This window comes from Oxyura jamaicensis, chromosome 1 (assembly GCF_011077185.1).
Source record: "Oxyura jamaicensis isolate SHBP4307 breed ruddy duck chromosome 1, BPBGC_Ojam_1.0, whole genome shotgun sequence".
Lineage (NCBI taxonomy): Eukaryota > Metazoa > Chordata > Aves > Anseriformes > Anatidae > Oxyura > Oxyura jamaicensis.
The window spans coordinates 142652397-142678783 of record NC_048893.1 but is presented as its reverse complement, the minus strand read 5'-3'; the positions used below and the strand labels follow the sequence as shown (position 1 = coordinate 142678783).

Genomic DNA, 26387 nt, shown 5'->3' with positions numbered 1-26387 from the left:
ACCCAAACTGGCCAAAGGGGTATTCCATACCATCTGACGTCATGCTAAACAATATATAGGGGTGGCTAGCCGGGGTGGGGGGGGCGGCTGCTCGGGGATAGGCTGGGCATTGGCCAGAGAGGGAGGGGGGAGGGTGAGCGAACGGCTGTGTGGTGTTTAGCTGCCAGCTGGGTTAAACCACAGCACATACCTACAGAAGCCTGTCTTGTTGCTCTTGATGTCCCTGGCCAAAGTTAATTCTAATAGGGCTTTAGCTTTCCTAACTTGCTCCCTGGCTGCTTGGATGATTTCTGTATATTCTTCCCAGGCTATCTGTCCTTGCTTCCACTCTGTGTAGGCCTCCTTCTTCTGCCTGACTTTGGCCAGGAGCTCCTTTTTCATCCATGCAGGAATCTTAGTGTTTTTACCTCTGAGCTTGGAGGAGGTGATCCTTGAATATTAACCAGTTTTCTTGGGCCTTGCTTTTGCCCAGGGTTTTCTCTCATGGTACTCTACCAAGAAGATCCCTGAAAAGGGCAGAATCTGCTCTCCTTAAGTCTAGGGCAGAAAGCTTTCTGTGCTTCCTCCTAGCTGCCCTCTGAATGCAAAACTGCACCATTTCATGGTCACTGCAGTCAAAGCTGCCCCTGAACTTCAGATTTCCCACCAGCACCTCCTTGTTGGCGGGAAGGAGGTTCTGCATAGCATCTCTCCTCATTGGCTTCTCTATCACTTGGAGAAGGAAGTTATCATCAAGCATTCCAGGAACCTCCTGGATTGCCTATGCCCTGCCATGCTGTCCCTCTGGCAGATACCAGGGTGGCTGAAGTCCCCCATGAGGACCAGAGGCTGTCAACACAAGGCTGCTTCTATCTGTCTATAGAAGGCCTCGCCTGCTTGGTCTTCCTGATCAGGTGGCCTGTAGCAGAATCTCACTAAAATGTCCCCTGTCCCTGCCCTCCCTTTAATCCTGACCCCTAAGCTCTCAGATCCATCCCAGGCAGAACTCCATTGACACAGAGAGTGACATTCCCTCCTTGCTACCTCTGCCTGTCCTTCCTAGAGAGCCTGAACTTTCAAGCCATCCTGAAATGTAAGAAACAGCAGCTCAAGTTCAAGATTACACTCCTGGAATTGTATTACTTCTGAAGAAAGTTTTCTTGCCTTTCTGAAATCAGAACATGGGTAGAGCGAGTATGTATCTACCTGCAGTATAACATGAGGATCCAAAGGTATCAGTAAGGATATTAGAACTATAGCACAGCACAGTACAAGATGGGATGAGAAAAATAAAACTATAATACATGCAAAATGTCACTGATGCCTCCTTGGCTAACAAAATGTTTGCTCCGCATATTTTTGCAGACAATTTTCTCCACAAACTTAACCTTCTAGAAATTTCAGTGTATACACTAACCCATACCTATATATAAACCAACGATTTAATCTACTGTGAAAATAGGCTGAGCTTTCATACCCTTTAAGAGAGTAGATACAGAATATCTCAATAGGAGAAATCTATATCCCAACATAGTTAACTTGTCTCAAATACACTTAAGTTTACTATTGCTTTACTACCTCTTCTTGCTATAAAGTAGTATTTAATTGCTGAAGTCCAAAAAGCATTTGGAAGGCATTTATACTCTTAGAATAGTATAAAAATAAAATAATGCATATACAAAAATGAAATAAAGTAATACATATACAGTAAGAAGATTCATGTATGGCATGCTAATAGCCAATAAGAAATTAATCAATGTATAATGTAAGTACTGAATTGTACCCTTAAATATACATGCAAACCTAAAAATATATAACTAGGAGTTCTCTAAAGAAGGCAGTCTCAGAGCTGAATATATATATATATATATATGCATAAAGTATTTGAATGATCTATGAATACCTATAGACACATCTCCTACTTTTCATTAAATATTTTTGCATGATTAGATCCTATTCCTTAAATCTGGTCCTTAATATGTCGATCACTTGCAGTTAAAGACACAAAAGGGGAAAAAAAGAAAAAGGCAAACAAATAAACCGAACCCATAAAAAAGTAATCTTGGCTTTCTATGCAGACCTTCAAGGATGATACAAAATCAGCAGCATCCCACCCCTTGTATCTCACCTCGTAATTCACAGGTTTGTTTTCCTGAGTACCAAAAAGCAACTAAAATACCAGAAACAGACATGAACAAAAATCCTACATCTCATCAATTATTGGAGAGAGATTCAGCTAAATAAATGGCATTGTCTTCAGTGAGATCAGAAACAGAATTATCTGAAGTTTTTTTGAAGATTATTATGAAGTTGATATTCCAGCAGAAGTCTATACAGAATTTTATTTATATTTACTAAATAATTTAAAAAAAAAAGGGGGGGGGGGGGGCGGGGGGGACGGACCAAACAGAGTCCTGTTTAGGAGCAACAACTTTTTGCCATTCTGAGTTACTTTTAAAAGCATGGTTGATAGTCAAAATGACAGAAATAGACATTAGAAGATGGCAAAATACCAAAGAAATACGGTAACATGACAACTACAATTTACAACATTTTCTGATGAACCCTGTACACCTACATCCACAGTGTCAGGAAGGATAGCTCTGCCATCAGAAGGAATCTGAAGAGAAAAAAGCAATTTGTATTCAGAGACACACCATGAAGCTCAGTGTTGTGTCCACAGCAGAGTATATCTCAGTCCCTCCTGGTGGAGGACAAAGATGGGATGGGGTGAATTTTCCAGGAGCTGCAACAGAAAGCTGACAGGAGAAAGAGCATGAGGGTGGGATGCTGAGCTAGGATGCATGAGAGGTTTTTGGAAGGTGTCTGTGGGTAAATGGTGATTTGTGAGTTATCAGGTGGTAGCTGTGGTAGCTGTGGGGAGCAATCGTGAAGTGGTCAGACACAAGAAAGGAGCACTGACCATGTTCTGGGAGAGTGAGGGTGAAGGAAATGTGAAATGGTGGGATGTTGAGAAGCACAGGTCATATTTAGACACAGCCTCCAAATCCCACTCCCAGAGCACCGTTCCACAGTTCAGTGTCTGGAAAACTTTGAATGCAACTACTGTGTTAAGTGGATCCTGTACATTCACAGAAATATATACAGCAAATAAGCTAGCTAAAAATAAGAGTTTGACATCAGAATATAAGAAAACAACAGAAAAAAAGTGCTTATTTTGGCTCCTTTTCAAATTTCAGTGCAAATTTAATTTTTTGCCGGAGACAAACTGCTGTTGATTTTAATGAGCCGTATTGGGTTGATAGCTTTACAATGTTTATTCTCAAATGATCTCTGTCATTTTCCATACGCCACTTATAGTACAGAAACAAGTACGTTTTTCACATTAAAAACAGAACAGTCTCCCTGTCTTGAACATATTTGCTATTGCTACGCAAGACTACCATAAAGAAAACAAAAGGAGGTGAAGAAATCATGCTTTACCTGTCCATACTTTGCAGCCAAATGTAGGGGTGTCCAGTACTGATTATCCACTACATTGAGATCAGCCCCATGATCCAGTATCAGAGATGCAACATTCTTGTATCCATTTGCACAGGCCACGTGCAGCTGCAATATGAAAATATCTTGAGATGTTTAGTTTAGAGTTCTCAGAAAAAAAAAAAAAAAAAAAAGGAAAAAAAAACATAATGCACTATTGCATAGATTAATTGCCTTAAAGACATAGCTGGATAAGTCACAGTAACAACAAATTCAAAACTTACATGAAAGCAACATTCTAGAAAACCACCACTTAATCCTTCTTAACACTTATAAACAAACAAACAAAAAAAAAAAATAAGAATGTCAATTTACTGATATCTATATAAACAATTCAGTCTCACTAGACCGTTTTCATATAATTTCAAGCAAATTTCCAATATCCATTTAAAGCTTATTCACTGACTTCAAGAGCCCAGGTATATTCACACATTTCAGCAGAGCTTGGCCTAACTTTCTCATGAGATAGTTCAAACGTCCCAGATGCGAGTTGGCATTACTTTATTCTAAAAGGAATTCATTAACACATAATCAATATAAGCACGTTGACTTTGCAGCACAAAATTAGTCATAAAAAAAAAAATCTTCTTAAAAAATACCACAGAGATTTTGTTTCTTTTACTTGTGTTGCTTCACAAGATAATTTAGGTAATTTAATCATTTAGAGTGGCATTGCTTTGATAGTTTAAATTGATTTTCTATACCGCTATACTTCATTTCAGAGGTACCGTGGGACAGAGAAAGAGGGAAATAAAGTAAAAGAATGAGAGAAACTCATGTAAGATGGAACCTCTGGTGGTCCCACAGTGCAACTTCCCATTAAAGCAGGGACAACTTCAAAGCTATCTGTACTTTCTCATGGCTTGTTGATAGGAGTAGCAACGACAGAATGAGAGATAAGGTACTAAGAACTGCAATGTCAAGAAAGCAAAAGAAGCTCAAAAATTATCTTTGTTAATGGGTTATTTGAGAAATTGGATTCATAGAGAAAGATGTGGTAGGGCAGCATGATACTATTACACTAGTAATAATCAAGTGAAAGAAGAAATGCAATAAGGAATCCTACATGAGGGAAAATCTGTTTGCAAATTTTAGTGGAAATTGTTTCTTATGTATGGTGAATAACTCTGTTGAGGCAGATAATTCACATGACCAGAATGATTCAGTTCACAGGGTAATGGTGTTTATTTTCTCATGGTTCTCTGCTATGATTTCAAACATTCTCTCCACTTCTGGGAGCAAAGGAGACAAAATTTGCATTTGGAAGTTGGCAGACTGTAATTCCCCACTTGTGCTCATAAGGAATCAATCCTTGTAAAGGTCAAAAAAACAGGGTTCAGTAAGACTGCAGAACAGGGTTAACCTGTACACCAAAATAATGTAGCCCAACCACATGGGTTTTTGTTTGTTTTTTCCCCTTGAAGCATTGTTAGCCTAGGAGACATTTTTTTCTAAGAATTGGAATGGATGGCTAATGGCAAGAAACTTCTTGCAATAAACCTCTTATTAGAACTGTGGGTTGCAAAATCACTTTAAGCATAGGAGACACCAAAAACTGAGTCCAGAATATTATTGACACTATTTTTTAACTTCAGGTTCAGCTGTACCTGCAGAGAGTAAGCATAAAGTTTTCTTTATGAACATTCTTAAAGCAGAGGATTGAAACACATTACAGGCCTTCAAAAATCTTCCCCTGGAATGGGGGCAGAACATCAATTATGTACACCATAAATGTTCTGATTTCAAATATACAAAAACCTCAACATTTTCCCATAATTTGATATATCTTCAGCTTTTTTTTTTTAACAAAAGAAATTAAATTTTCTATTCAAACATCAATTTGACAAGTACAATTTTAAAGCAGTTTAAAAGCTCAGAGGACAAAGGAAATATTTTATGACTAAAACCTTTTGAAGAAAAAAAAATATTTCAGGAAAATTTATCAGAAAAAATAGTTTTACCACATATCATTCTGTGTCTGTACTGCATATACACATATGTATGTGCTATGAATCCAAGAGAATGTGTACATATGTCATCAATTTTTCCTTATTGATCCTAACTTACACGTGGTCTTAGATAATGTATGAAGAAAAGATTGCTTGTGACCTACAGAGAATCAATTCCTGAGGTGGAGAAAGCAGGGCTCAGTGCCACTCTTCTCCAAGTTTGCTGCCACAAAGAACGTGGTTTACGTTTGTAGCAATGGGTATATATAGGTTTTCCAGAGATATACCAAAATACAGTAGAACATTGAGCTGAAAAGCGAGCTGGACTAAACATTTTTTCCCAATCTACTGCTCTCTGTTCAGAACTTATAGCACCTACTCCATCCATAAGGTACTTAATCTGCTGCTTAGCAATCTGCACTGAAGATGTAGGTAGCTCTTAGGACAGTCCTGTGCAACAGTGCTCTTCCAAACTGGCAATGAGTTTCATGAAGCTTGTCACTGTGTTGACAAGTTTATCTTCTCGGTATGCACAATATCAAATAAAGAATGTACTTCTGGCTATGGCTTACAACACACCTTCAGAAATGGAGAACATAATATTTATTCAACTGATTACACAGTAAAGAATAAAACTAAATGAAAAAAAAAAAAACAGTATGGGGAAAAAAAAAAGACTTGGTGACTGTCAATCGGTAGGATTAAAGCAACACAGTCTTGATTTTCTGTACGCTCTCTTTCAAATATAATTATATTCCTGCTGTAAACTGTATCATCTTAGATTCTATCAAAAGAAAATACATCTCATTTTCTCCTTACAACTGACATATTTGTTGTTTTCTCTGTACTGATATATTTAGAGCAACAACAAACTGTTCCCAGAGCCCTTCGATACACACACAGCTATTACAGACTGGCTGACTCCACACCCATGAATAGAGACAGAGCAGTCTATCAAATTCTGTATTTCCCACCAATTTGTAAGACAAAACTTTCACATAATAGAAATCACAAACAAAAGCAAAACGATTCACTCTGTAGCTACTTGTGGCAAGACTATGAAAGAAGTCCAGAAATCAAAGTTCAACATAAAAACTGTGCCCAAAAATATCCCCTTTGTCCACATCCCACCAAACAAGAAGAAACAAACAGAAATTTAGAAACAAAAAAATGCTTTTCTTCTAGTATATGCAGTACTGTTAAACACATTTCATAGATGCATTTCAGCTATTCCTGCTAAATACATAAAAGCTTTTATGAAGTGATGATCAGGCAAGTTCTTGATCTGGTTCAATGAAGCCAATTCAGACCAAAGTGGCAATAAAAGTACAAACAACTTACAATGTACTGAGTTAGCAGCTTAGCTTAAAGGTATCAGAAAAGTGGAAGTTAAATTAATGCTTTTATGAATGAAAGTAAACAGAACTTGCCTCATTCCTTCCCACCCACAACCCTTCCCTCCTGTTTTTAACTACAGTCAACTGCCTTGAGGCAGCCACCCCAAAAGTCAATAGACACAGCCAGTGCTAGGATTCAACAATCCCAAATATGAAGCTAATAGTTGAATATGAACACTTATAATTTAAGCTCTCCACAGATGGAACTAAATACAAATGATCTAGTATTAATTCATTATCATAGAATGTAATTCAGCATAAATTGAATGGTTCAGTAACACATACAATTCTGATTTAGTATAGTACTTGGAAAAAAAAAATAGACTGATTCAACATCTTAATGATGAGGATGATCATTTCCTGATTGATAACGATGCTGAAGGTTTTATATGCAAAGAGAACATTTCACAGACATGCTATTTAGGGAAAAATATGTTATTTTTAAAATAATTTGGTAGCTGGTGTATAGTAATATCTCTTAGAAGAAAAGTAAAGCAAAGCAAAGCAAAGCAAAAAGTAAATGTGAATCAATGATTACAAATAACAAGCAAATTTAGAAGCGGGAATATTTATCCAATGATAAGGTGCAGGCTTCCTTACACTGAATCAAGACAGGATAGCTTCACGAAAGACTAGTTTTAGACTAGCTCAGCCAGAAGATATGAGCCTAACACAGTAATCACTCGGTGGAGCTTTAGGCCTTCTCTTACATACAATGTCAAAGATCATAAGTATCTGCTCTAGTTCCATACTACAGAACACATTTCTTTTTTTCATTATTGATTTTTTGTGTGGCACATTCATTGGCCAAGAGTAAGAAAGTTGACATTACGACACAGATATTGCACTAGCCTATTTCAAAATCTGTACTGTGCAGGGCATTGACATGTATCTATTTTCAAAAGGAGAAATAAGAACCAAAATCCTACACTCCTTCATGTCTTTTTGTACAGAATGGCCTAGCTTTGCAACTGCACTTGCAATGCTCACCATTACTGTTGAAATACATGTGTACTCACATGGCTGAAACTCTATTACATACTGCTACTCACCAGGGTAACTCCGTCATCATTCTTTTGATTCACGCTTCCTCCACTTGCTATTAGCTGTCGGACATCTGTAAGCATTGTCATAGGTCTCTGTATCTTCATTTGACGCAATGAATTCAGCTCAACACCTGGAAAAATGAAAGGGCTAAAACCTGCTATTTCATTCATCAGACAAGAACACACATGATTTTGTTTCCTGGTTTTGTAAAAGGCTAGTCAGCATTTAGTTAGACTTCAGTGTATATTTACAGAACATGTTTACTTGCTCATATTTACCAACAAACTGATTCGTATCTTTAGTCACTACATGGATGATTTAATGTCATTCAGCAACAACAGATAAATGGTCGTGATCCCCTGTTAACTGGCAAGAGCAGTTGTAGGCAAAGAAGATGGAATATCATTAAATCCACTGAACCTGTGAGAAGTAAAACAGCTGTGAATGGGAAAAAATCACTTGAGGGAAGCCACTCCAAGTCTTCAGGACTTACTGAATGAATATTATTTTTGACTGCATTCTTTCACCCCTCTGTATTCATTACAGTGTCCCAGACCAACCTCTCATATCTGTCAGCTCAACTGCTTGAGAGATTGTGAAGTGAAGCAAGTGACATTAAAACTCAATGCTTTTTTATTTGCCTAGGTTATTTTTAACCAGGATTAGTTTTCCAACTGGGCCTGGACCATTGCAAGGCCCATAAACCTAGTGAAAATGTGGTCTGGAGGCAGCAACAAATGGGAGGGGATGAAAGGAATGAAGAGCCTGGGACTGCTTGAGTCAGCATTGCTATTGAAAGAAACACTTGTCAAAGTACAGCTTTAAAAGGAAGATACGCACGGCAGTCTATAACCAAACGAAAGCATGGCCTCCAGTCTGGAGAGACTTAAAATTAGAAACGGACGGTACAACAAAATTGCTGAGCGGCTAAATTAGCAACTGGCTTTGGCTTGATTGGAATATCTAACCAAAATTCAGGGCTTGATTCTTCTGTTCATAACTTCCAGTGGTAATTTACATATTACATATAGAAACATTTACATATTACATATAGAAAATGTAATTTAAATATAAAAATCTTTCCTCTCTGCCATGGTCATGGCATAACAAAAACCATACGAATAAATGATTTATTGGTTCTCTTCCACATTTGTCAGTGAGCTGAAAAGTGACAAATAATAAATTAAATATTATGTATGTAGCTTAAATATTTTTACTTGAATGATTCATTTCATATTTACTTTTCAACAATTCCTGCAGGGTTATCTTCATTACTAAAAGGACTGAAGCATGTTTCAGGGTAAAAGCATATGTAAAGTCTCATAGTTTAAAGCTATGCTGGAGCTCATGCAAATGGGTATACCACATGTAGTCCAACAAAGAATCCCATTCATTTTCCTTCTCTAACATGCTATTCTACACATTGCTCTATGTTCTGAATTTTATTTGCATGCAGCACCTCAAAGAGTTTCAGCTCTAAGGTGAAGTGTTCAGAGTGTAAACACTGCCTCGCTAATCACATTTACTTATCTCTTATTTTCATACTTGCCACCCGAATGATACTAAATGACACCTAATGTAAAACACATACGTGAACCTCAACTGGAGAAAATGAGACATGTTCTGCACCTGGACTAAAACCTGTGCTCTTTCACATAAATTTAATTCAGACAAACATATATATTTGTATTGACAGCTTAAATTAGATAAACATCCAAAAGCAGAATGTGCAAACATACTATATTGATTGACAGTAGCTAGACTGGGACACAATGTAGATTTTATATATGACATTCTGAGTACCTCCTAAGAATCGATGTATTTATTCATTTTGTCAGAACATAATTTTTTATGCCTTCCTTACATTTCAGAGTAATAACTTAAAGCTACCTCACGACATTTACAAATTACTGATGTCATGTTATTTTACCTTCCTGTTTCTTCCTAGCTCCTGCTTTTTGCAACAGTAAATTGACAGTTTAACATACTTGCTCTAGTAGCTGAACTCTCTCAGATGCAGAAGTTCAGATTTCCAGAACACTAAGTAGTGAAGGACTACATACACCCCAAATTAGTCATCATTTGTAACACTGACTCTACTTGTTAAGCACATTATATAGACCGAAAAGCTGAAACAAAACTTGTCTGGCCATGATTAAGCTCTGTCTAATGCTGTCATGTAAGAAAGATTAAAATTGAAAAATATACGTATAGTTATATATCTGATGAAAAAGGCCATTTTAAATTACTACTGACAGAATTTATGTCATTTTTGTCTTCCTTTTGATGTCTCCACTAAGCAATTACAGTAATTTTGGTTTCCAAGGAGAGAGGTGATAGAAATTAATGTACTACCCCTTTTGACTGTGCATAATACCATAATACCTCTAACACTCAAACATGGAAATTATGTTCACAGGTTACAAATTAGAAATACCAGTATCTGAATTCCTCCAGAAAAAAAGACTGATTGATTGAAATATTGATCCTTGCCTTGCAAAGCAAATTTGATATCACCTTTGCGTACTCTCTATGGGTCCCCAAAATACCTGACTTGAAAATTTAACTTCACTCATGCTGAAAGAGGAATCAAGGAGAGTTCAGTTGCATCATTTGCTTTAAACATTCTAACATACATGTAATTATATAACCATCAGCTCAGAGAAGATGCATAAACAATGCTACACAAAAGACAAAAGTGAGCTACCAGAGTGACATGTTCCACAGGCTACATTTTAGCAATGTCCAAATGAGTTTTAAATGAGTTTTGAAAATGCTACAAGAACAATAGAGATGCCCTTCGGCTGCCTTTATAGAAAATAGAATGAAAACATTAAAAAAAAAAAAACAACTATCTAAATTGCAATCACAAGAGTTGCAGAGTTTTGAATCCCAAGAGCTCAGGAAATGTTGGATTTGAGAGGGAAGGCTTCTCCAGTGAAGACTTGAGAATCAGCTTTACCGAGCATGTGCATGTATCGTTCTCTGAGACTCAGACAAAGAGACTTGGTCAGTAATTGCCTTCCCTTAATCAAGTTTGTAATTCTGCAGTCTCCTCTCCCTCCCCAGGGAGTGATAGTTTTCGTGAGTTTAGATGGAAGAAAAAAAAAATGTTACCCATACAGTAACTCTTGCAGTCTGAATCAAAGAATGACCTTCATGTTGCTTTTCAAAGGGAAAATATGGTTTAGATATTCAGCTGAAATGGGACGACAGCCAGCATGAATAAATAGAGGAAGAAAACCAAATTGGCATGTAGTATGGGAACAGATTCACATAAAAAAAAAAAAAAGAAGAAAAAAAAAAAGAAAAAAAAAAGGCATAGGATAGAAAATACACTCCAAATACCATGTAAAATCAGAAGAGTTACATGTTCTCAAACTCTGCAGGAGACGAGATGGAGAAGGAATAGTTAAAATGGTAGTGACCCTGCACAGCACAGCACTGGGTGATGAGTGTCAGTGCTGATGACAAGCAACAGCATAACCTAAAAGCTACAAAATGTATCACTTCTCCACATTTACGAGAAACACCTGACAAGGCCATTTCATTTACTTTGGATCTCTCCCCCTTTCTGGGATACGGTTATAGAACTGATAACCCAAAGGAATGTAAAAACCTCAGATAAAAAAGGGGAAAGTAACTTTTATTTAAAGCAGTAACGCAATACATGGCAAACAGAACTGAGAATTGCTATAAAAATATTTTCCTCAAAAACATCCATTACTAAGAAGTGTCTCTGTCAGAGACCTGTTTCTGTGACCAGACCAAAGCTCTATACTCAAGGACACCCAGCAGCCACTCTTTTTCTAACTAACTTACATGTCTCATCTCTAATGGGCATGCAGGAGTTTTTAGGAGAGGTCAATATCATCATGTCTTGCAAGCACAAATGTATGGTAAAAACTTGAACCAGCTGTGAGAAGCCAATTGCTCCCCTTAATTCTTCTCTCAATTCTCTCATCCTGCCTATATCTGCCCTTTCTGCACTGAACTGTGATCACAGCAAGGCTCTTTTCACCTCAAGTGTTGATCCTATGTTCCATAATTCTGAGGATACTGTACCTTAGAAGATGTTTTTCTCCTGTGCGGCACAGTACAAGATAGACATGTTCACAATCAATCAGTGAGAAAAAAATATAATCATGGTACCATTCTTGATATATTCATTTTCATTCATGATACTATTCATGTGTGGCTGCTACTTCATTCAGCTGTATTTGCATAAAGTTTCAGATTTACTGGCCACTTATTAGATAGCTTTACAAAGAGCACCAATTTTGTAAAATTACACAGTTCAGTAGTTCTTGTGAACATCATTTAGCAGCATTATGTGCATCTGATTTTCAAAGTTCAGGACGTGAACAGATACTTTTCAGCAACGATTATTATGTGAGAAGGGAAGCCAATATTTTCAGTATGTGCAAAAGAATGCATACGCGCAAAACTACTGAGGGTATAGCTCTAATTCATTACAGGAGTACTGACTGATGGCTGTCACTGGGTTTTACGTGTTTGTCTTTAAAGCTATTATTATATATGCTGTCAAAGCAAATGATTGATGTTTAGGTTATTTCTTTTTACTCAGAAAATCTATCAGAAATGAAATTCCTGTTTTCCCCTCATGTAGACATCAGAGTGACAATTCTCCCACTCTAGTGAAATACACTCTCTCTTCTATAATATGGATGTTGATGACCCATATAACTAAAATTAGTTACGTGAATTCAGTCTCTTAATTTGTATGATAACTAAAATAACTCTCATTTATTTTAACAGACTGGCACAATCTCAAGGCTTAATCCTAAAGCATTCATCTGTAGAGATGTCTTGCATGTTTATTTTATTTGTAATGTTAATACTAGAATGCAGAAGCAAAAAAAGTGTCATCACCTTGAGATAAGTGTCATGTCTTAAACAAGCTAATCATGTACAGTTCTTCAGTACTCAATATTTCTCTGCAAGTACTCAATGTTATAGTTGGTTGTTTTTGTGGGAGAGCTGTAAGAGCAGGCTACTCAACAAGTACCAGGGAACATGAGGCAGTGTCCTCACTGTCCAGGGCACAGCCTCAGCATACCCAAACAAGAAAATCAGCCAGGTCTGGCTATCTGAGAATCTTGGCTAACTCACAGTCCTGTGATTGGCAGAAAAGCATGTAGAAACATATCAGAACAAGTCTGGTGAAGCCAGGAAGCCAAGACAGTGGGTCAGGGTGCGAGTCATGGCTCAGGCAAGTACCAAGGGCAAATGCCTGAGCCTAAACATGGCTCTTGAGCCAGGGGATGGGTGAAAGATCATGACAAGGTGCCTCCCAACTCCATCCCACTACTGAGCTGTACTCTCAGCCAACTGTTCCCAAGCTACACAGCTCTACCTCATCAGACCTGGCCTTCAGCACAGGCAGCCAAACCCCTGGGAGTGTGGCAAACAGGTTGCAGGACCTGTGGGTACATGCAGGACACTGACAACTTTTTTCTAACTTGCTAAAAGTTATAATTGGCCCTGGGAAACCTGATCTACTGTGTGGCATCCCTGCCCACAGTAGAGGGGTTGGAATTAGATTGTCTTTAAGGTACTTTCCAGCCCAAGCCATTCTATGATTCTATGATAATTATAGGAATTCTATAAATGTTGGTCATTTGTTTCTGATGGTAACAGAATTAGATTGTTCATCACTAAGCTCTTCAAAAGGATACTAAAAGGACATCCCTCATTTCGGATGTTCCTCACAATATTTTTCAGATTTCTGTAAAGGTTATTAGTCAAAGAGATGCCAGTATTCCTTCTAGAGTCACTTACAAAGTGGATCATAACCTACTGACTATAACTTAAAATGTTAATTCAAGTGCCAAAAGTCTGCACATTGAGTTTAAAGGCTCTTCCTTTGATAAAAACATGTGGGTAACAAAATGTTTCCATATGATGGATTTTTTTTTCTTTAATTAACCACACATTTGCATGCTGGAAGCACACAAATAGTAAGAGGTGTCTGAGGTTAGCAAGTCAGTTCCTCAAAAGTTAGAAAATATAAAAACTAAGGTAGTCTATTGAAGCTCATAATAAAAAATACAAAGACCAAAGGAAGACAGATGAACACTCAAAAATGACAGTTTTGATGTGTCATATTTTCTATGTGGTTCACTTTCAGGACTTGAAGGGACCTAGCGAAACATGAAGTTTAGTCCCCTGGTTCTCACAGGCGAGACTGTCACCTAACTCCTTATCAGCATTTAATCTAGCTCTACATAGAAAATTGATTATTAGTGTGTTATAATGCTACAGTTAGGTAATTCCCAACCAAGAAACAGAGTGAAAAGCTTTAAATTACCCTAAGGCTGCTTGGTGTTGCTTGCATGATTTTCTGTCAACCTACTGCTTCAACATTAGTAGTAGAAAACTTTCAAGCAGACATTTACATCAATCACTTTGCACATGGTTCAAATAATAATGATAATAACAACATATTTCAAATAGTTCAACATAGTTCACAATAGTTCAACATTGAACTATGTCAACAACATAGTTCAAATAATAATGATAATAACAATATGTTGACACTGTAGTCCATTCTGATTGTAGTATGTTAGCATTAATTCCTTAAGGTCTATGAAAAGCCTTTGATAGCTTTAAATAGGAAAGTCTAGAAAAGTACTTTTATGAAATGATATTGATCTGTAGCAATGGCTCTTCTTGAGTGCACTAAGGAAATGGTACATATTTTTTCCCCTGTTGGATTACTAGATCTTTTTAAGGGTTTCTATAATGCAACCTTGATGTAAGAATACTATGGCATCCTTTTTCTTATTTTTTTTAATTAATAGCAATCAAAACTGATGAAAAATATACATATCTGAGATTTTCATATTGCTCTTATTTTCATAAAAAGCAACAGTGTTGAGAAACACATCACCAGATGTATTTGGTGTAGGTGTCAAGGCTTTGGTAGCACAAGGGTTTGTAGGGCTGGCCTGTGTGAGAAGAGGCAAGAGGCTGCCCCGTGCTGGACACAGCCTGTTCCAGACGGCTCCAGTGGATCCAGCGCAGGGCACAGCTGAGTCCTTCACTAAGATTTGTAGTGCAGTTGAACAGATCCAAGTTAACATTAGACTAGATAGCTTGGATGCTATAAGGCATGTAGGCGTGGAAGGGAATTATTCAAGAAAGCTGTCTGGGAAGCTGAAGAAATATTTAAGCAGCTGGCTATGCCAAACTTAAGGTCTACAGGGTTACCAATTTAAAGGTGGCTTGCTTAGGCCTGTATGAAGTAAGACTAAAGTGCTTTTATGGTTCCAGAAATAAGAAAGGAGGAGTTCATTAACTTACAACCTCTCAATACATACCTAAGACACTAAAGAGCGAGAATGCTTATCAAATAATCATACATTGAAACACAAAATTGGAACCATCACTTATATAGAAATGTCACATTTGCTATCTTCCCTGAGATGCTTTACTGACATTTTAATGTTGCCACAAAACAGACAAATATAGTAAGAAAGATAACTTAAATTCTACCTTGCTAATAAAAAAGGGAGATAAAAGAGGTTTTAATGTTTCCTCTAAAATAACCTTCAAAGAAAGAAGAAGGAAATAATTGTTTAGCCCATTTAAGTATAATCAGCAACCGGAAGCAGTAAAACTACCCCAATGATAAAATCTGTAAGAAATTACAAACACACAAGACTTCTAAGAACTTTAATGTCCCCAGTTAACAAAGTTTTCTGTAGCATGTGATGGTTCTGATCTTACTTTGTTTCATAAAAGTAAATTGATAGCTTCTTGTTTTCCTGTTAGCTGAGCCATATGGCACATGATTTTTTTTTCTTTGTGAACTCCACGATAAAAAGCAATGACAGATGATTACAGATGTACAGAGTACAGATGATTTTACACAGCAATCTTAATGCTGTAAATCAGGCTGCACTACGGAATGGAAAATATTAAGGAAACCTTTTAGGAATGCAGTGGAAGTACAGAGAATAGGGAAACATGCCCTATACATTGTATTTACAAGGTGAGACTATACAAGAGTGTTTCACAATACTACAGGCTGGGGATGCTATTTACTCCAGGATCAGATAATGCTCTTGTGCAACAAGACCTTTGGCCATAATATTGCTCCATGCATGTGCAGGTGTGCATGGGGATTATTGTTATGATGAGGGCTTCACGAAAACAACCCTCAGAGAACCCTTTATTTTGTGCAATTCAAAGTAATTCATGCTTATCCACAAAGCTTTATTTCCTCCAGTGATTCCCTTATCAACTGTAATGTTTTTAACTACAGTAGAATATTTAAATACTTCAGAAGATACTAATGAAATTCTAACAACTAAGTGCAAAACAAGGGTCCTTTGTGATGCATATAGTTAGGGAAGAAGAGTAGCAGACCATTGAAGGTGATGGAGCAACCTTATGATGCACCTGTTTAATACACCAATGTTCTATGGATGAAGAGTATAGGACCTGACACTAACAGTGATTTCCTTGCCAAGTATAAGTTAACTTTTATCTTCAGTATCCATTAACACAATATAATTTAACTTAGTTTATGTTAAAGCATATTTCTTATATGGAGACAATGTGAAATGGCACATTTTTCTATCACTGCTCTTTGTTTTTTCTGCTTAATACATTTTCCTCAGTTTTATGATGAGCCCCTTAAAATGTTAATTACAGTCAAAAGCAATACTAGAAAAATCACTTCAGAACCTGTACCTAAATTTGGAAAAACAAATGCTTTTTTCCAATTCAGATGCTGTCATCTACAACATATTAAGCATATTTTATAATACAAATCTAGCTACATTTTTTTCAGTGCAAAACCAAAAGATAATATTTTTAAATAAGTAATAAATTTGCATATACAATTTCATTCAGAAGATTTGCAGAGATTTATATTTAACATATAAAAGCATACTCTGATGGTATACATAACTCATATGGGAAATGAAATAAAATGTAAAAACTACTTCTGACATCATTCAATTAGTTGGTGTAAAAGCTTCTGCATTACTGCCATTTTTCTGCTTCTGATTAACATTCTAGCATCTCTATATGAATGGGCAAAGGAAGATCTGACAACAGCCACTGTCACTAACTGGTGTTAGTTGTTCCACTCTGAACACACTGAAAACTTTTGTGATTCCAGATCATATTCCTCCCCTCCATCTCCAAACTAACAGAGTTGCTAACATATGTCTAATCAGTATCTGTACTTTTCAACTTGATGTCATGTTCAATAAAAATATTCCAGGATCTGAAGAGCTGACTTACCGTTTTCTTCCAAGTACATCAGAAGGATGCTGCTGGATTCAGTCCCTTCTATGGCATAATCAAGTGCAATGTTTCCATTAACATCTTGCAGCAGTACATTCGCTCCAGCCTACATATAAGAATGAAAAACATTTTAAGAATTTGCAACGAAACTTGAAAACACTGTTGGGGTTCTTATATATCAGGACCAGCTAACATTTCCATTCAAAAATATTTCAAAGCTGGTGTTCTTAGACAGCAAGCTGATTGTAACTTGCAACATTAAAAGCAAAACAAAACAAAACAAAATCACATGAAATAAAGAACTTCTGAACATCAGAAAGGACAGGCTTTGCTGGGGACAACTGATGCTGTTGCCACCCTAAGTGTCTAGCCAGCCTTTTCTGCATAGATGTCTGAGCTGCTCAGCAGTGAGTTTTGTAACCACCTCAGTTTGCAGCACAGCGTTTTAAAGTAAACTAAGCTGTCACCAATTACAGTGCGCCTTAAAACACTACACAGTAAAAACAGCAATGGTTCAAAAAGCTGACTGACAAGTAGCGCAGACACCCAGGCAGCAGGGATGGGCAGACAGCTGGTAGGGGTAACCTTGTCAGCCGGCCCAACCTCTTATGGCCTCATCCATCAATCCAGCCTCACAAAGAACCATCCCTTGCTAAATAAAATTGCCATTTGTCACCAACTGGAGACAATGAAAGTGAGCTTGATGATTTCAATTGTAGTCCCTAAAGGAGCCAGGCTGACATTTCTGTAAGTTTCATTCAAAATTCAATATAAAGACACACCACTAAAAGGAGCCGTTAGGAGGGGGAGAGGAGGGGATGTGAATAGACACATGAGAAGACTGAAGAGAAAATACCATAATGATAAGAAACCTTGTATTTTCTATATTAAGTACAGTTACTGTTACAATTTTCACTATGAAGGGCTTTTTTTTTATTAAAAAAAAAAAAAAAAAAAAAAAAAAAAAAAAAAGCTCTCTTCATAACCCTGAAAATATTATAAATGTCTTGTGGACATAAAAGTTTTACACTACAGTAAAATGTCATGTATCTTCTTTAAGAGGTCATAACTTCATTTCATTTCAAATGTTCTCTCTATGACTTTTAACTGAAAGGAATTATAAAATAAGAGTGACCTCTGGTAAATCTAATTACTTTTCTTACCAGCTTGTATGATAAAAGTTTAGCAAATAAAAATGAGGGCCAGTAAGGACAGCCTTTCTTAAAACCATAGTGGCAGAGGTCAACTGTAATAAGGAATTATTAATAGAAGGTATGACTGCTTCTTTCAGGAGCTTACACTCTAAGTACCATATCAAAGAAAAACTTAATGGGGTCAGCTCCTGGATCAGAGTGAAATACAGCATCACAAACTAGCAAATTCATGTGGCTTTCATGTCATCAAATGTAAGGTGTTGAAACTGGACTGCTAGTCTGAGCTAATCTCCTGGGTTCCCTTTGTAGTGACAACGGGACAGACAGGCATCACAGAATGACTCACTGCAGCTGTCTCAAATACCTGAGATATCCCACAAGGTGATAGACTATTCAGCAAAATAACCTGTCCTGCTATGCAGTATATTACTTTCTTTTCGTGTCTGTGTTGCTGCACTGCCTGTAAGGGGAACCTAGACAGCAAATTTAGATTAGATGCATATCTGTTAGATGGCTAAATGAGATTAATGATGGTAGTTGACTCTCATGCTTAGTAAAAAGGAACAGAATCACAGAATCACAGAATTTCTAGGTTGGAAGAGACCTCAAGATCATCGAGTCCAACCTCTAACCTAACACTAACAGTCCCCACTAAACCATATCCCTAAGCTCTACATCTAAACGTCTTTTGAAGACTTCCAGGGATGGTGACTCCACCACCTCCCTGGGCTGCCTGTTCCAAGAAGTCTTACATGAAAGGAGACTTACAAAGTATAAAATGTTACATTCATTATAGTGCTATAAAAATTAATTTCTAGTTGCTTATCCTGCTAACCAAAATTAAAGAGTTGATAAAAAAGCAGATGAAGGATGGATTTGAAGATCACAACCTCTTTGCAGAATGGCTTAATAACTATTTACTGTTTTGCCCATAAGAGTCTGCTGGTAATAGTAGAGTCAATGAAGTAACATACTTCTGTATCCAGTTGACTTGCATGCAGTATAAAAAACATAAACTCTTGAAGGTACCTATACTTCCCAGCATGTAAATACGCTCTAAGCAATGCCACAACTAGTTCAGGAGAATAATAATAAAATAGATCTACATAAATTTTCTTCTTTCTTGAGCTAAGAAAACAAAAGACCTTCGACACTAAACTCAGGAAAATTAGGAAATGGACCAGCAGCACACTTTTCATTCCTTCTCTAAAATGTAATATAATGTCATTGAAAGGAGAATATAACATCGAATTACTCAGCTCCAAGTAATTTTTTTGGTAGTTCTACGTTAACTTATTTCTTCAAAATGTGCACAATGAACTGCACTCAAGCAGAAGGTCAAGGCTGGTACAAGCTGGGACAGTAGTGATAGGAAAGGCTCTCAGAACTTAAGTGAAGAGGCAATTCTGGACAGTGATACGGTTTTATAAGTAGCAACTTTCTTTAAAAAGAAATCCTTTGTGGCTTTTAATAATAAGCACTTTTAATATGGTGTATCTGCCACTCTTCCCAATTTTGTATCACCAGCTAACTCTCTGAGCGTGCACTCTAGCTCATCGTCCCAGTGATTAATGAAGATGTTGAACAGGACTGGACCTGGTACTAGCCCCTGGGGTACACCACTAGTAAGCTGCCTCCAGCTGGACTGTGGGCTGGATCACGATCCTCTGGGCCTGCCCAGCTATGCAGCCAGCCTTCCATCCACCTCAGAATCTGCTTCCCTAAACCCAGCTATTACTATCCCTATGAGGATGCCATGGGAGACTGTGTCAAAAGCCTTACTACAGTAAAAAACAGCTCACCCATCAAGCTAGTCACCTCATGGGAGAAGGCTGTTTGAGCCATCTAACCACTGCAAATCTAGTTTGAAGGACTCTATCAAATGTTTTGAGAATAGCCACAAATAGTACTATTTATAAAATCTGTCATTGGCCAGAAAATAAGCGTTCAGTCAGGGAATTTTACTGCAGTTAACCTATTGCCCTCCACTTCTTTGGCCTCTCTCTCCAGCCCTGTTGCCTCTGTGTCTTTCCTGCTCCTCCCACTCTTTGGGTGTCTCCTCTGCTCTGCCAACATCTCCCAAGTCCCCTCCATTTCTTCTAGCCATTACCAGCCTTTCTTAAATATATTTTCTGGAGGTGACATAAATTCCCCCTGATGCTCAGCTGAATTTCAGCACACTGTGGGCTGGTTTTGCTCACAGCAGAGCTGGCTGGAACTGGCTGTGCCCTGAACAGGGCAGCCATGGCTCCTTCCACACAGGCCATCTGCAGTCCTGCTGGCAGCTTGCCCACTGTAAAACTTCAGCGTGCTTCGCAAAGCAAAGCAGTTCTGCGTACAGCTTATGAAAAAAGATAATCTTTTTGTCTCATGAGAGGAGCTGTCTGATTAAGGAGTACGTAATTCAAAGATTTCAGTACACACTGAGGCAGGTACTGGAAATTTTTGTTAAGCTCAGCTTCTTTGGTGCATTCCCAAAAATAGTTCTTAATTCTATTTCTGTGCTTAGCTATGCTTTCAAAGAGGTCCTGCCTGAACTGAAATAATCCACCTTTGTGAAAAACATCTGAAAAAAAGTAAGAAAAAAAAATCCTTAAGCGATCCAATCATTTTTTCTGTCTATATGGAAACAAAGCTGAGAAAAGGTACATAGATAAAAATTGCTTCCCTTCTCACAAGTTGTTTTTTTTTCCATCATTTTCCTCTCTTTCGCATGAGGCTATAGAAGACAGACTTCCCATTGTATTTCAAAGTAACTTGCTTATGAGGATTTTTTATCAAGGGATTCTCATTATTGAACCAGATTTTGATATGCATACAGATGGAAAACTTTAAGTTATTTAACATTAGAACCCACAAACCAAACAAAATAAAAACAAATTAATTAATCCAGGTACATCTGAAGTGTTGCCACTGTATAAGTAACCTTTTACAATTAGTCAAAAATGAATTTCATTTAAATTTAGTAATAAAGCCACTGTAGCACATGAGAAGCATAGGATTTCCCAGATGATCTTACCGGCTCGTCAGACACTTTTTTTTTGCCAATAATTGATACTCAGTTGCCTAAAAAAAGTCAACTACAACATACTTTTCATGTTAACTCAGGAAACATGGGGAACCCCTACTAAATTTGTGGCATTTTGGCACTCAGGAACATGCACATGCACTGTACATGGTACAGATGCTACTGAAACCTGTGGAAGCATGATGACTTGAGTTCAGGGAAAGGGGAGACATTCAGAGATATGCCAAGCAGCTGATGGCAAGTAAGGAGTTCATTCCCTTTAGCAGCACAGCAGGAGTTCTCATGGCCACTAAGACAGACAGACCAGAATTCTTCTGTCTTTGTTGCAATACCAAAATTTCCCATGAACTGGAAACTCTGAGTTTTAAATAACTGGAGTTAAAATTTATAAATACATTGTGCTACCATCCAAAGGTGGGAAATTTCGCTGTATTTCCCTTTCTAAGTGAATGGCACAATATCTCATTAAAAAAAAAAAAAAATGCTAACAGGTTGTCAGTATGATGCAACAAATTGTAAAATTGTACAAACACCAATATTTCAAAGTGTATATAGGATGGAGCATATCCTCCTATTCATTGATTACATATTTGCCTGAAATGCACTGGAAATTCCTCACTGTTAAATGTGACACAGATTTTTCAGGTCCTCAGCTTTCTTTTTATTTCCAGGCATCTCTCAGCTAGCTATGGGAGGTCCTATAAGAGGATTTGAAATCTTATTTTCTAATTAAAATGCAAACTTTCCATTTAGCTTCTTGTATGAGTAAAGACAAGATGGCAATACTAAAGGTGGCAGAAAAGATGACAGACTCACACAGGTAACTAACTGATAATGGTCAGGGCAGAATAAATGAAAGAGAAGCAAACTAATCACCACAAAAGCAGCAGTCTCAAGCAAAAGTGCAGACAGAGCATGACAAAGATGTGGAACGTGTGGTAGACAACAGATGCCACAAATACTGCACATTTAGTCCAAACTCAGATGGTCAAGATTGTGCTAAAGTATGAGTGTTACTGTTACATATATGGCCTCGTAAGACAGACAATAAGAAACCTAGATATAACCAGCAATGCAGACTGTCTGCGTATAGTCCTAATTCATTCCTAGGTTTCTGTTTCTCTTGAAGGAACTCTGAGGAATAGTTTCCCCAGGCTATTGATATTAGAGTTTCCAAAGTTCTATGCACGCTTAGTTTAAATACAAAATGCAGTACTGCATAAATAATATTTATTCCATTTCAGTTCAAATATTTTATCCGCCCACTTGAATTCTGCATACAGTGCTTGGCATAGCACGTACGAGAAGTTACTGGCTTACCCATTTTCAACACATCTTCATACTCCAGTCATTTCTCATAAAGAAGATGAATGTCTTGAAAAACTTTATCCAATATATCCCATAAGTTATAAAAAATATTTCTGAGGAAAATATTTGTCTTCAATGATAAATTGCTTCATTTTAGGAAGACTTTGAAGGGAATAGGTTATAAAAAATGCTCCCACAGAAACCTGATTCAGTATACAGAATAAAAAATGCAACTGAAGTGCATGCACTGCTATGTGGAACAACATCCATACACAGAAAGACCGTGTGAGAATGAACGCTGGTAATCAATAACAACTGAGTGGACATTGCCAGACTTGCACAGTGTCCCCGTGTGACCAGATATCAAAGCCTGCTGCCAGAAAGAAAATACTTCTGGCTATCAAAAGGAGAAAAGATTTCACTTCTGTTTCCAGAAACAATGATTCAAAATACTTCAATTTGTGATAGCACTAATTTACTGCACATTTTTAAATCCTGTTTTAATTTCTGCTTTCCTTTTTTGTAGAACATACCATATGTTTTCCTTTCTGTCAAACTTGATAAAATAGCTTAATTCCACATATACAGAAAAACTGATGACCCTAAACACCAGGTACTGATCACAGAGCGAGGCAGGTTAGATGTGAATGGCTTCACAGTACCAATCTACACACACACACACTTTTGCCAACATAAAGTAGTTTGAGATGACTTCCCATTCAGTGAAAGAGAAATGAACAGCTTCAAATTCACTGGCTACAACTGTAGAGTAATCATACTGTGTACATTCCCACTCTAACCTATCACAAGATCATACCTTTGTATAGCTGAACTTCTGGCTAGTTTAGACTAGTACAGGGAAGAACAACACTTTGCTTACAAGGATATAGGAGGAGTTGAACTGTTCCTTGCCAAACACTGTTCTGGAAGGTGTGGGAAAAAAAAAAAAAAGGAAAAAGGAAACAACCAGTTTTTGAAGTCCAAGCTTTATCAGATTTTTTGATTAGCAAGAATTTACAATGATGAATTTACCTTCATCACATAATCACTTGTAAACTGACTGTAGGCATAGCCAGAGTCATCTTCAGGGTACTCTCCCTGTTCAAGCTACACTTTGCCACTTGGCTCAAGGGCAAAGGTATAAATACAGTCACAAACTCTAAAGAATATTTTGCTGTAGCTATATCCCACTGGATCAATGCGCAAATTCTCACTAGTAAAATAAGGGTTGAGTTTAGTTCACATTCTACATTTGGGAATCCTAATTAGTGATACCGTTAACTCATAAGCATACTATTTATTTTGTATTGTCTTCATCAATCCTTTTTTTTTTTTTTTTTTTTTTTTTAAGAATAATTGAAATCTACAAATCAAACTAAAATGCATACTGGCAAGCCTTTAATTAAATGTTTGATTTAATGTCAGTCTTAGAACTTTCAGCCATATCAGTGCTATTTACCAGCTGGCTAGTAATCCATGATACTTTTTCTTATTCTCAGTGTTTCTTTTACATCTTACCATTCCCTAATGAGAAATATATCTACCTACCATTACTTGAAATAGAACAGGAACACGGGAATCTTCATTCTAAGGAATGTGTCCACTTAACATATTTTAAAGGATTTTTTCTGTCACTCTGAATCCCACATTATTTTGTTTATCAGCAGCTTAATGTCATCAGGAGAAGTAAAAAACCATATTCTCCCAATACTGTAAGGATATAATTAAAGTTTCTTTTGTGGGAAAAAAAGCTGTGGGTTTAGATCCTCTCCAGCCATCTCCAACCATCTCCTATATCCTGGCTCAGAGTTCTAGGCAATAGGTTTTATGTCCAGAAACATAATATCATCACAACTCTTTGGATCATAATGTAATCTGATTTAGGCATTCTTAGATGATTCCTAACTTACTGAGGTTTCTAAAGGACTTGAGAAGTATTTGAACATTTCTTCACCTAGCTGCAGAACTTTATGGTACTTCCTCTCGCTTATCTCCCCCAGCTGTGATGCCAGCGCCAGCCTTGTGCTGACAGGGGTTAGCTGTCTGAGAAAGCATGCTTGAACTGCTTTCTGAACCAGAGTCAGCATCCATTTTAGCTGGAAGCCATGTAGTATCCAAAGAGTCCGACTAGGATCTACTAAAGTTCAAGCTTAAAGTCCTGTATTCTGTTGCAGACTTTAAATTATTCTTTCAAAGTTGTGTTTTAAGCAGATTAGAAGAGTATTAGAAAACAAACAAACAAACAAACAAACAAAAACAGTAAGTAATTTATGTTTAATTGTATAATAGAAAGTCCCAGGTATGTTATAAATTAGGAAAAAATTATTTACTGTGTGGGTGGTCAAAGACTGGAACAGGCTGCCTAGTGAAGAGGTTGATGCCCATGCCTGTCAGTGTTTAAGAGACATTTGGACAATGCCCTCAATAACATGCCTTAACTTTTGGTTAGCCCTGAAATGGTCAGGCAGTTGGACTAGATGACCTTTGAAGGTCTCTTCCAACTGTTCTGCTCTTTTTTATTATAAAATATTACACGAGATTTTCAGTCATGACCCAGCCACTGCCTCTTTTACCTAGGATTGCAACCATGGGGCTGTATGAAGGTAGTCAGATAGAAAATACAGCCTGAGGAATATGTGAGGATATAAAACAGAAAGAAAGGTGAAAAAAAAAGCATGAATGAGACAGAGGCAGAAACAAACTTTGTTTTTAGGTCAGTAGCAATGGATCTCACTTTCCACAAATTCACAATACTAAGCAGAACAGGAACAGTTCTCAAGTCAGGGATCAAAAAAATTAAAAGACTTCACATTAGCAAACCACAGACAACGAAATAATGTAAAAGAGTAAATGAGATTGAGCAGCTGTTCTCAGTTCAAAAGCATGTTTTCTTTCCAACTCATTTCAAGAACAGACTTTCTGTAGGCAGGAAATTATTTCACAGAAATAACAATTTAGTTACAAGAAGAGCTGGGAAAAAAAAAAAAAAAAAAAAAGTTTCAGGTTTGAAACTGTTGAAAGTTACCCTACTTGTTTCCTGTTGTAATCCAGGTTTACCTACTTAATAAGAGGCAAATGGACAGACACAAGCTGAGTTACCACTTTTCTCTTTTAGGGTATAGAAAAGTATAGAAACTACATAGCATAAAATCTAGATACTGTCTCTCAAAATGATTGCCATCTTACCACTTTCATTTTAACTTTTTCCACATAAATCCTTTTTAAAGTCCCTTCCTCATGACACTGCAGATCGTTAGGATGTCAGCTGTATTGCTAATCAATTTCTATCAATTCCAGAGTAAAACAAGGATTCTTGTTCCAGAGCAAAAGGTAAAAAGAAACCCATGAAAAGCCAGCTATCATTTTCCCCTGAGCAGATTCAGGGGTAGGAGTCTACCATACAGCTTACCTCTTTCTACTTTTTTTACTTTTTTTTTCTCCTCCCCCTGGACTTGACAAAGAATGGAAGAAGGATCATGAATCTTTATAAGCCATCTATAAAGATCTTTAAGTTCCAGTACAGTCCACAGCACACAGCACAATTGCCTCAAAGCTGCTCTAGCTTCTGCTTTGGCTTTAATGATCCCTCCCAAATAAAAGAAAAAGCATAGCTCCTTTACAGAAGACAGGATTGGGAATGATGGAAAACCATTCCCCAAACAGTGGTATCTGCTATGCAGCTAATCCTAGCAGGCTCTTTTCTTTTATGTATCTCAGTGGGGGGGGGGGGGGGGGGGGGGGG

General features: G+C 37.3%; 1 protein-coding gene across 3 annotated transcripts in view; it reads right to left on the bottom strand.

Moving 5' to 3' along the window:
• MYO16 (myosin XVI) overlaps positions 1-26387 on the bottom strand; it is a 386603-nt gene that overhangs the window by 220136 nt on the left and 140080 nt on the right. For all 3 annotated transcript variants that reach the window (XM_035317929.1, XM_035317919.1, XM_035317937.1), the window contains 3 exons: positions 17153-17261; positions 7879-8003; positions 3424-3549 (listed from right to left, as the gene is read on the bottom strand). In XM_035317929.1, coding sequence (XP_035173820.1) covers positions 3424-3549; positions 7879-8003; positions 17153-17261 — 360 coding nt within the window. The remainder of the gene's footprint in view (positions 1-3423; positions 3550-7878; positions 8004-17152; positions 17262-26387) is intronic.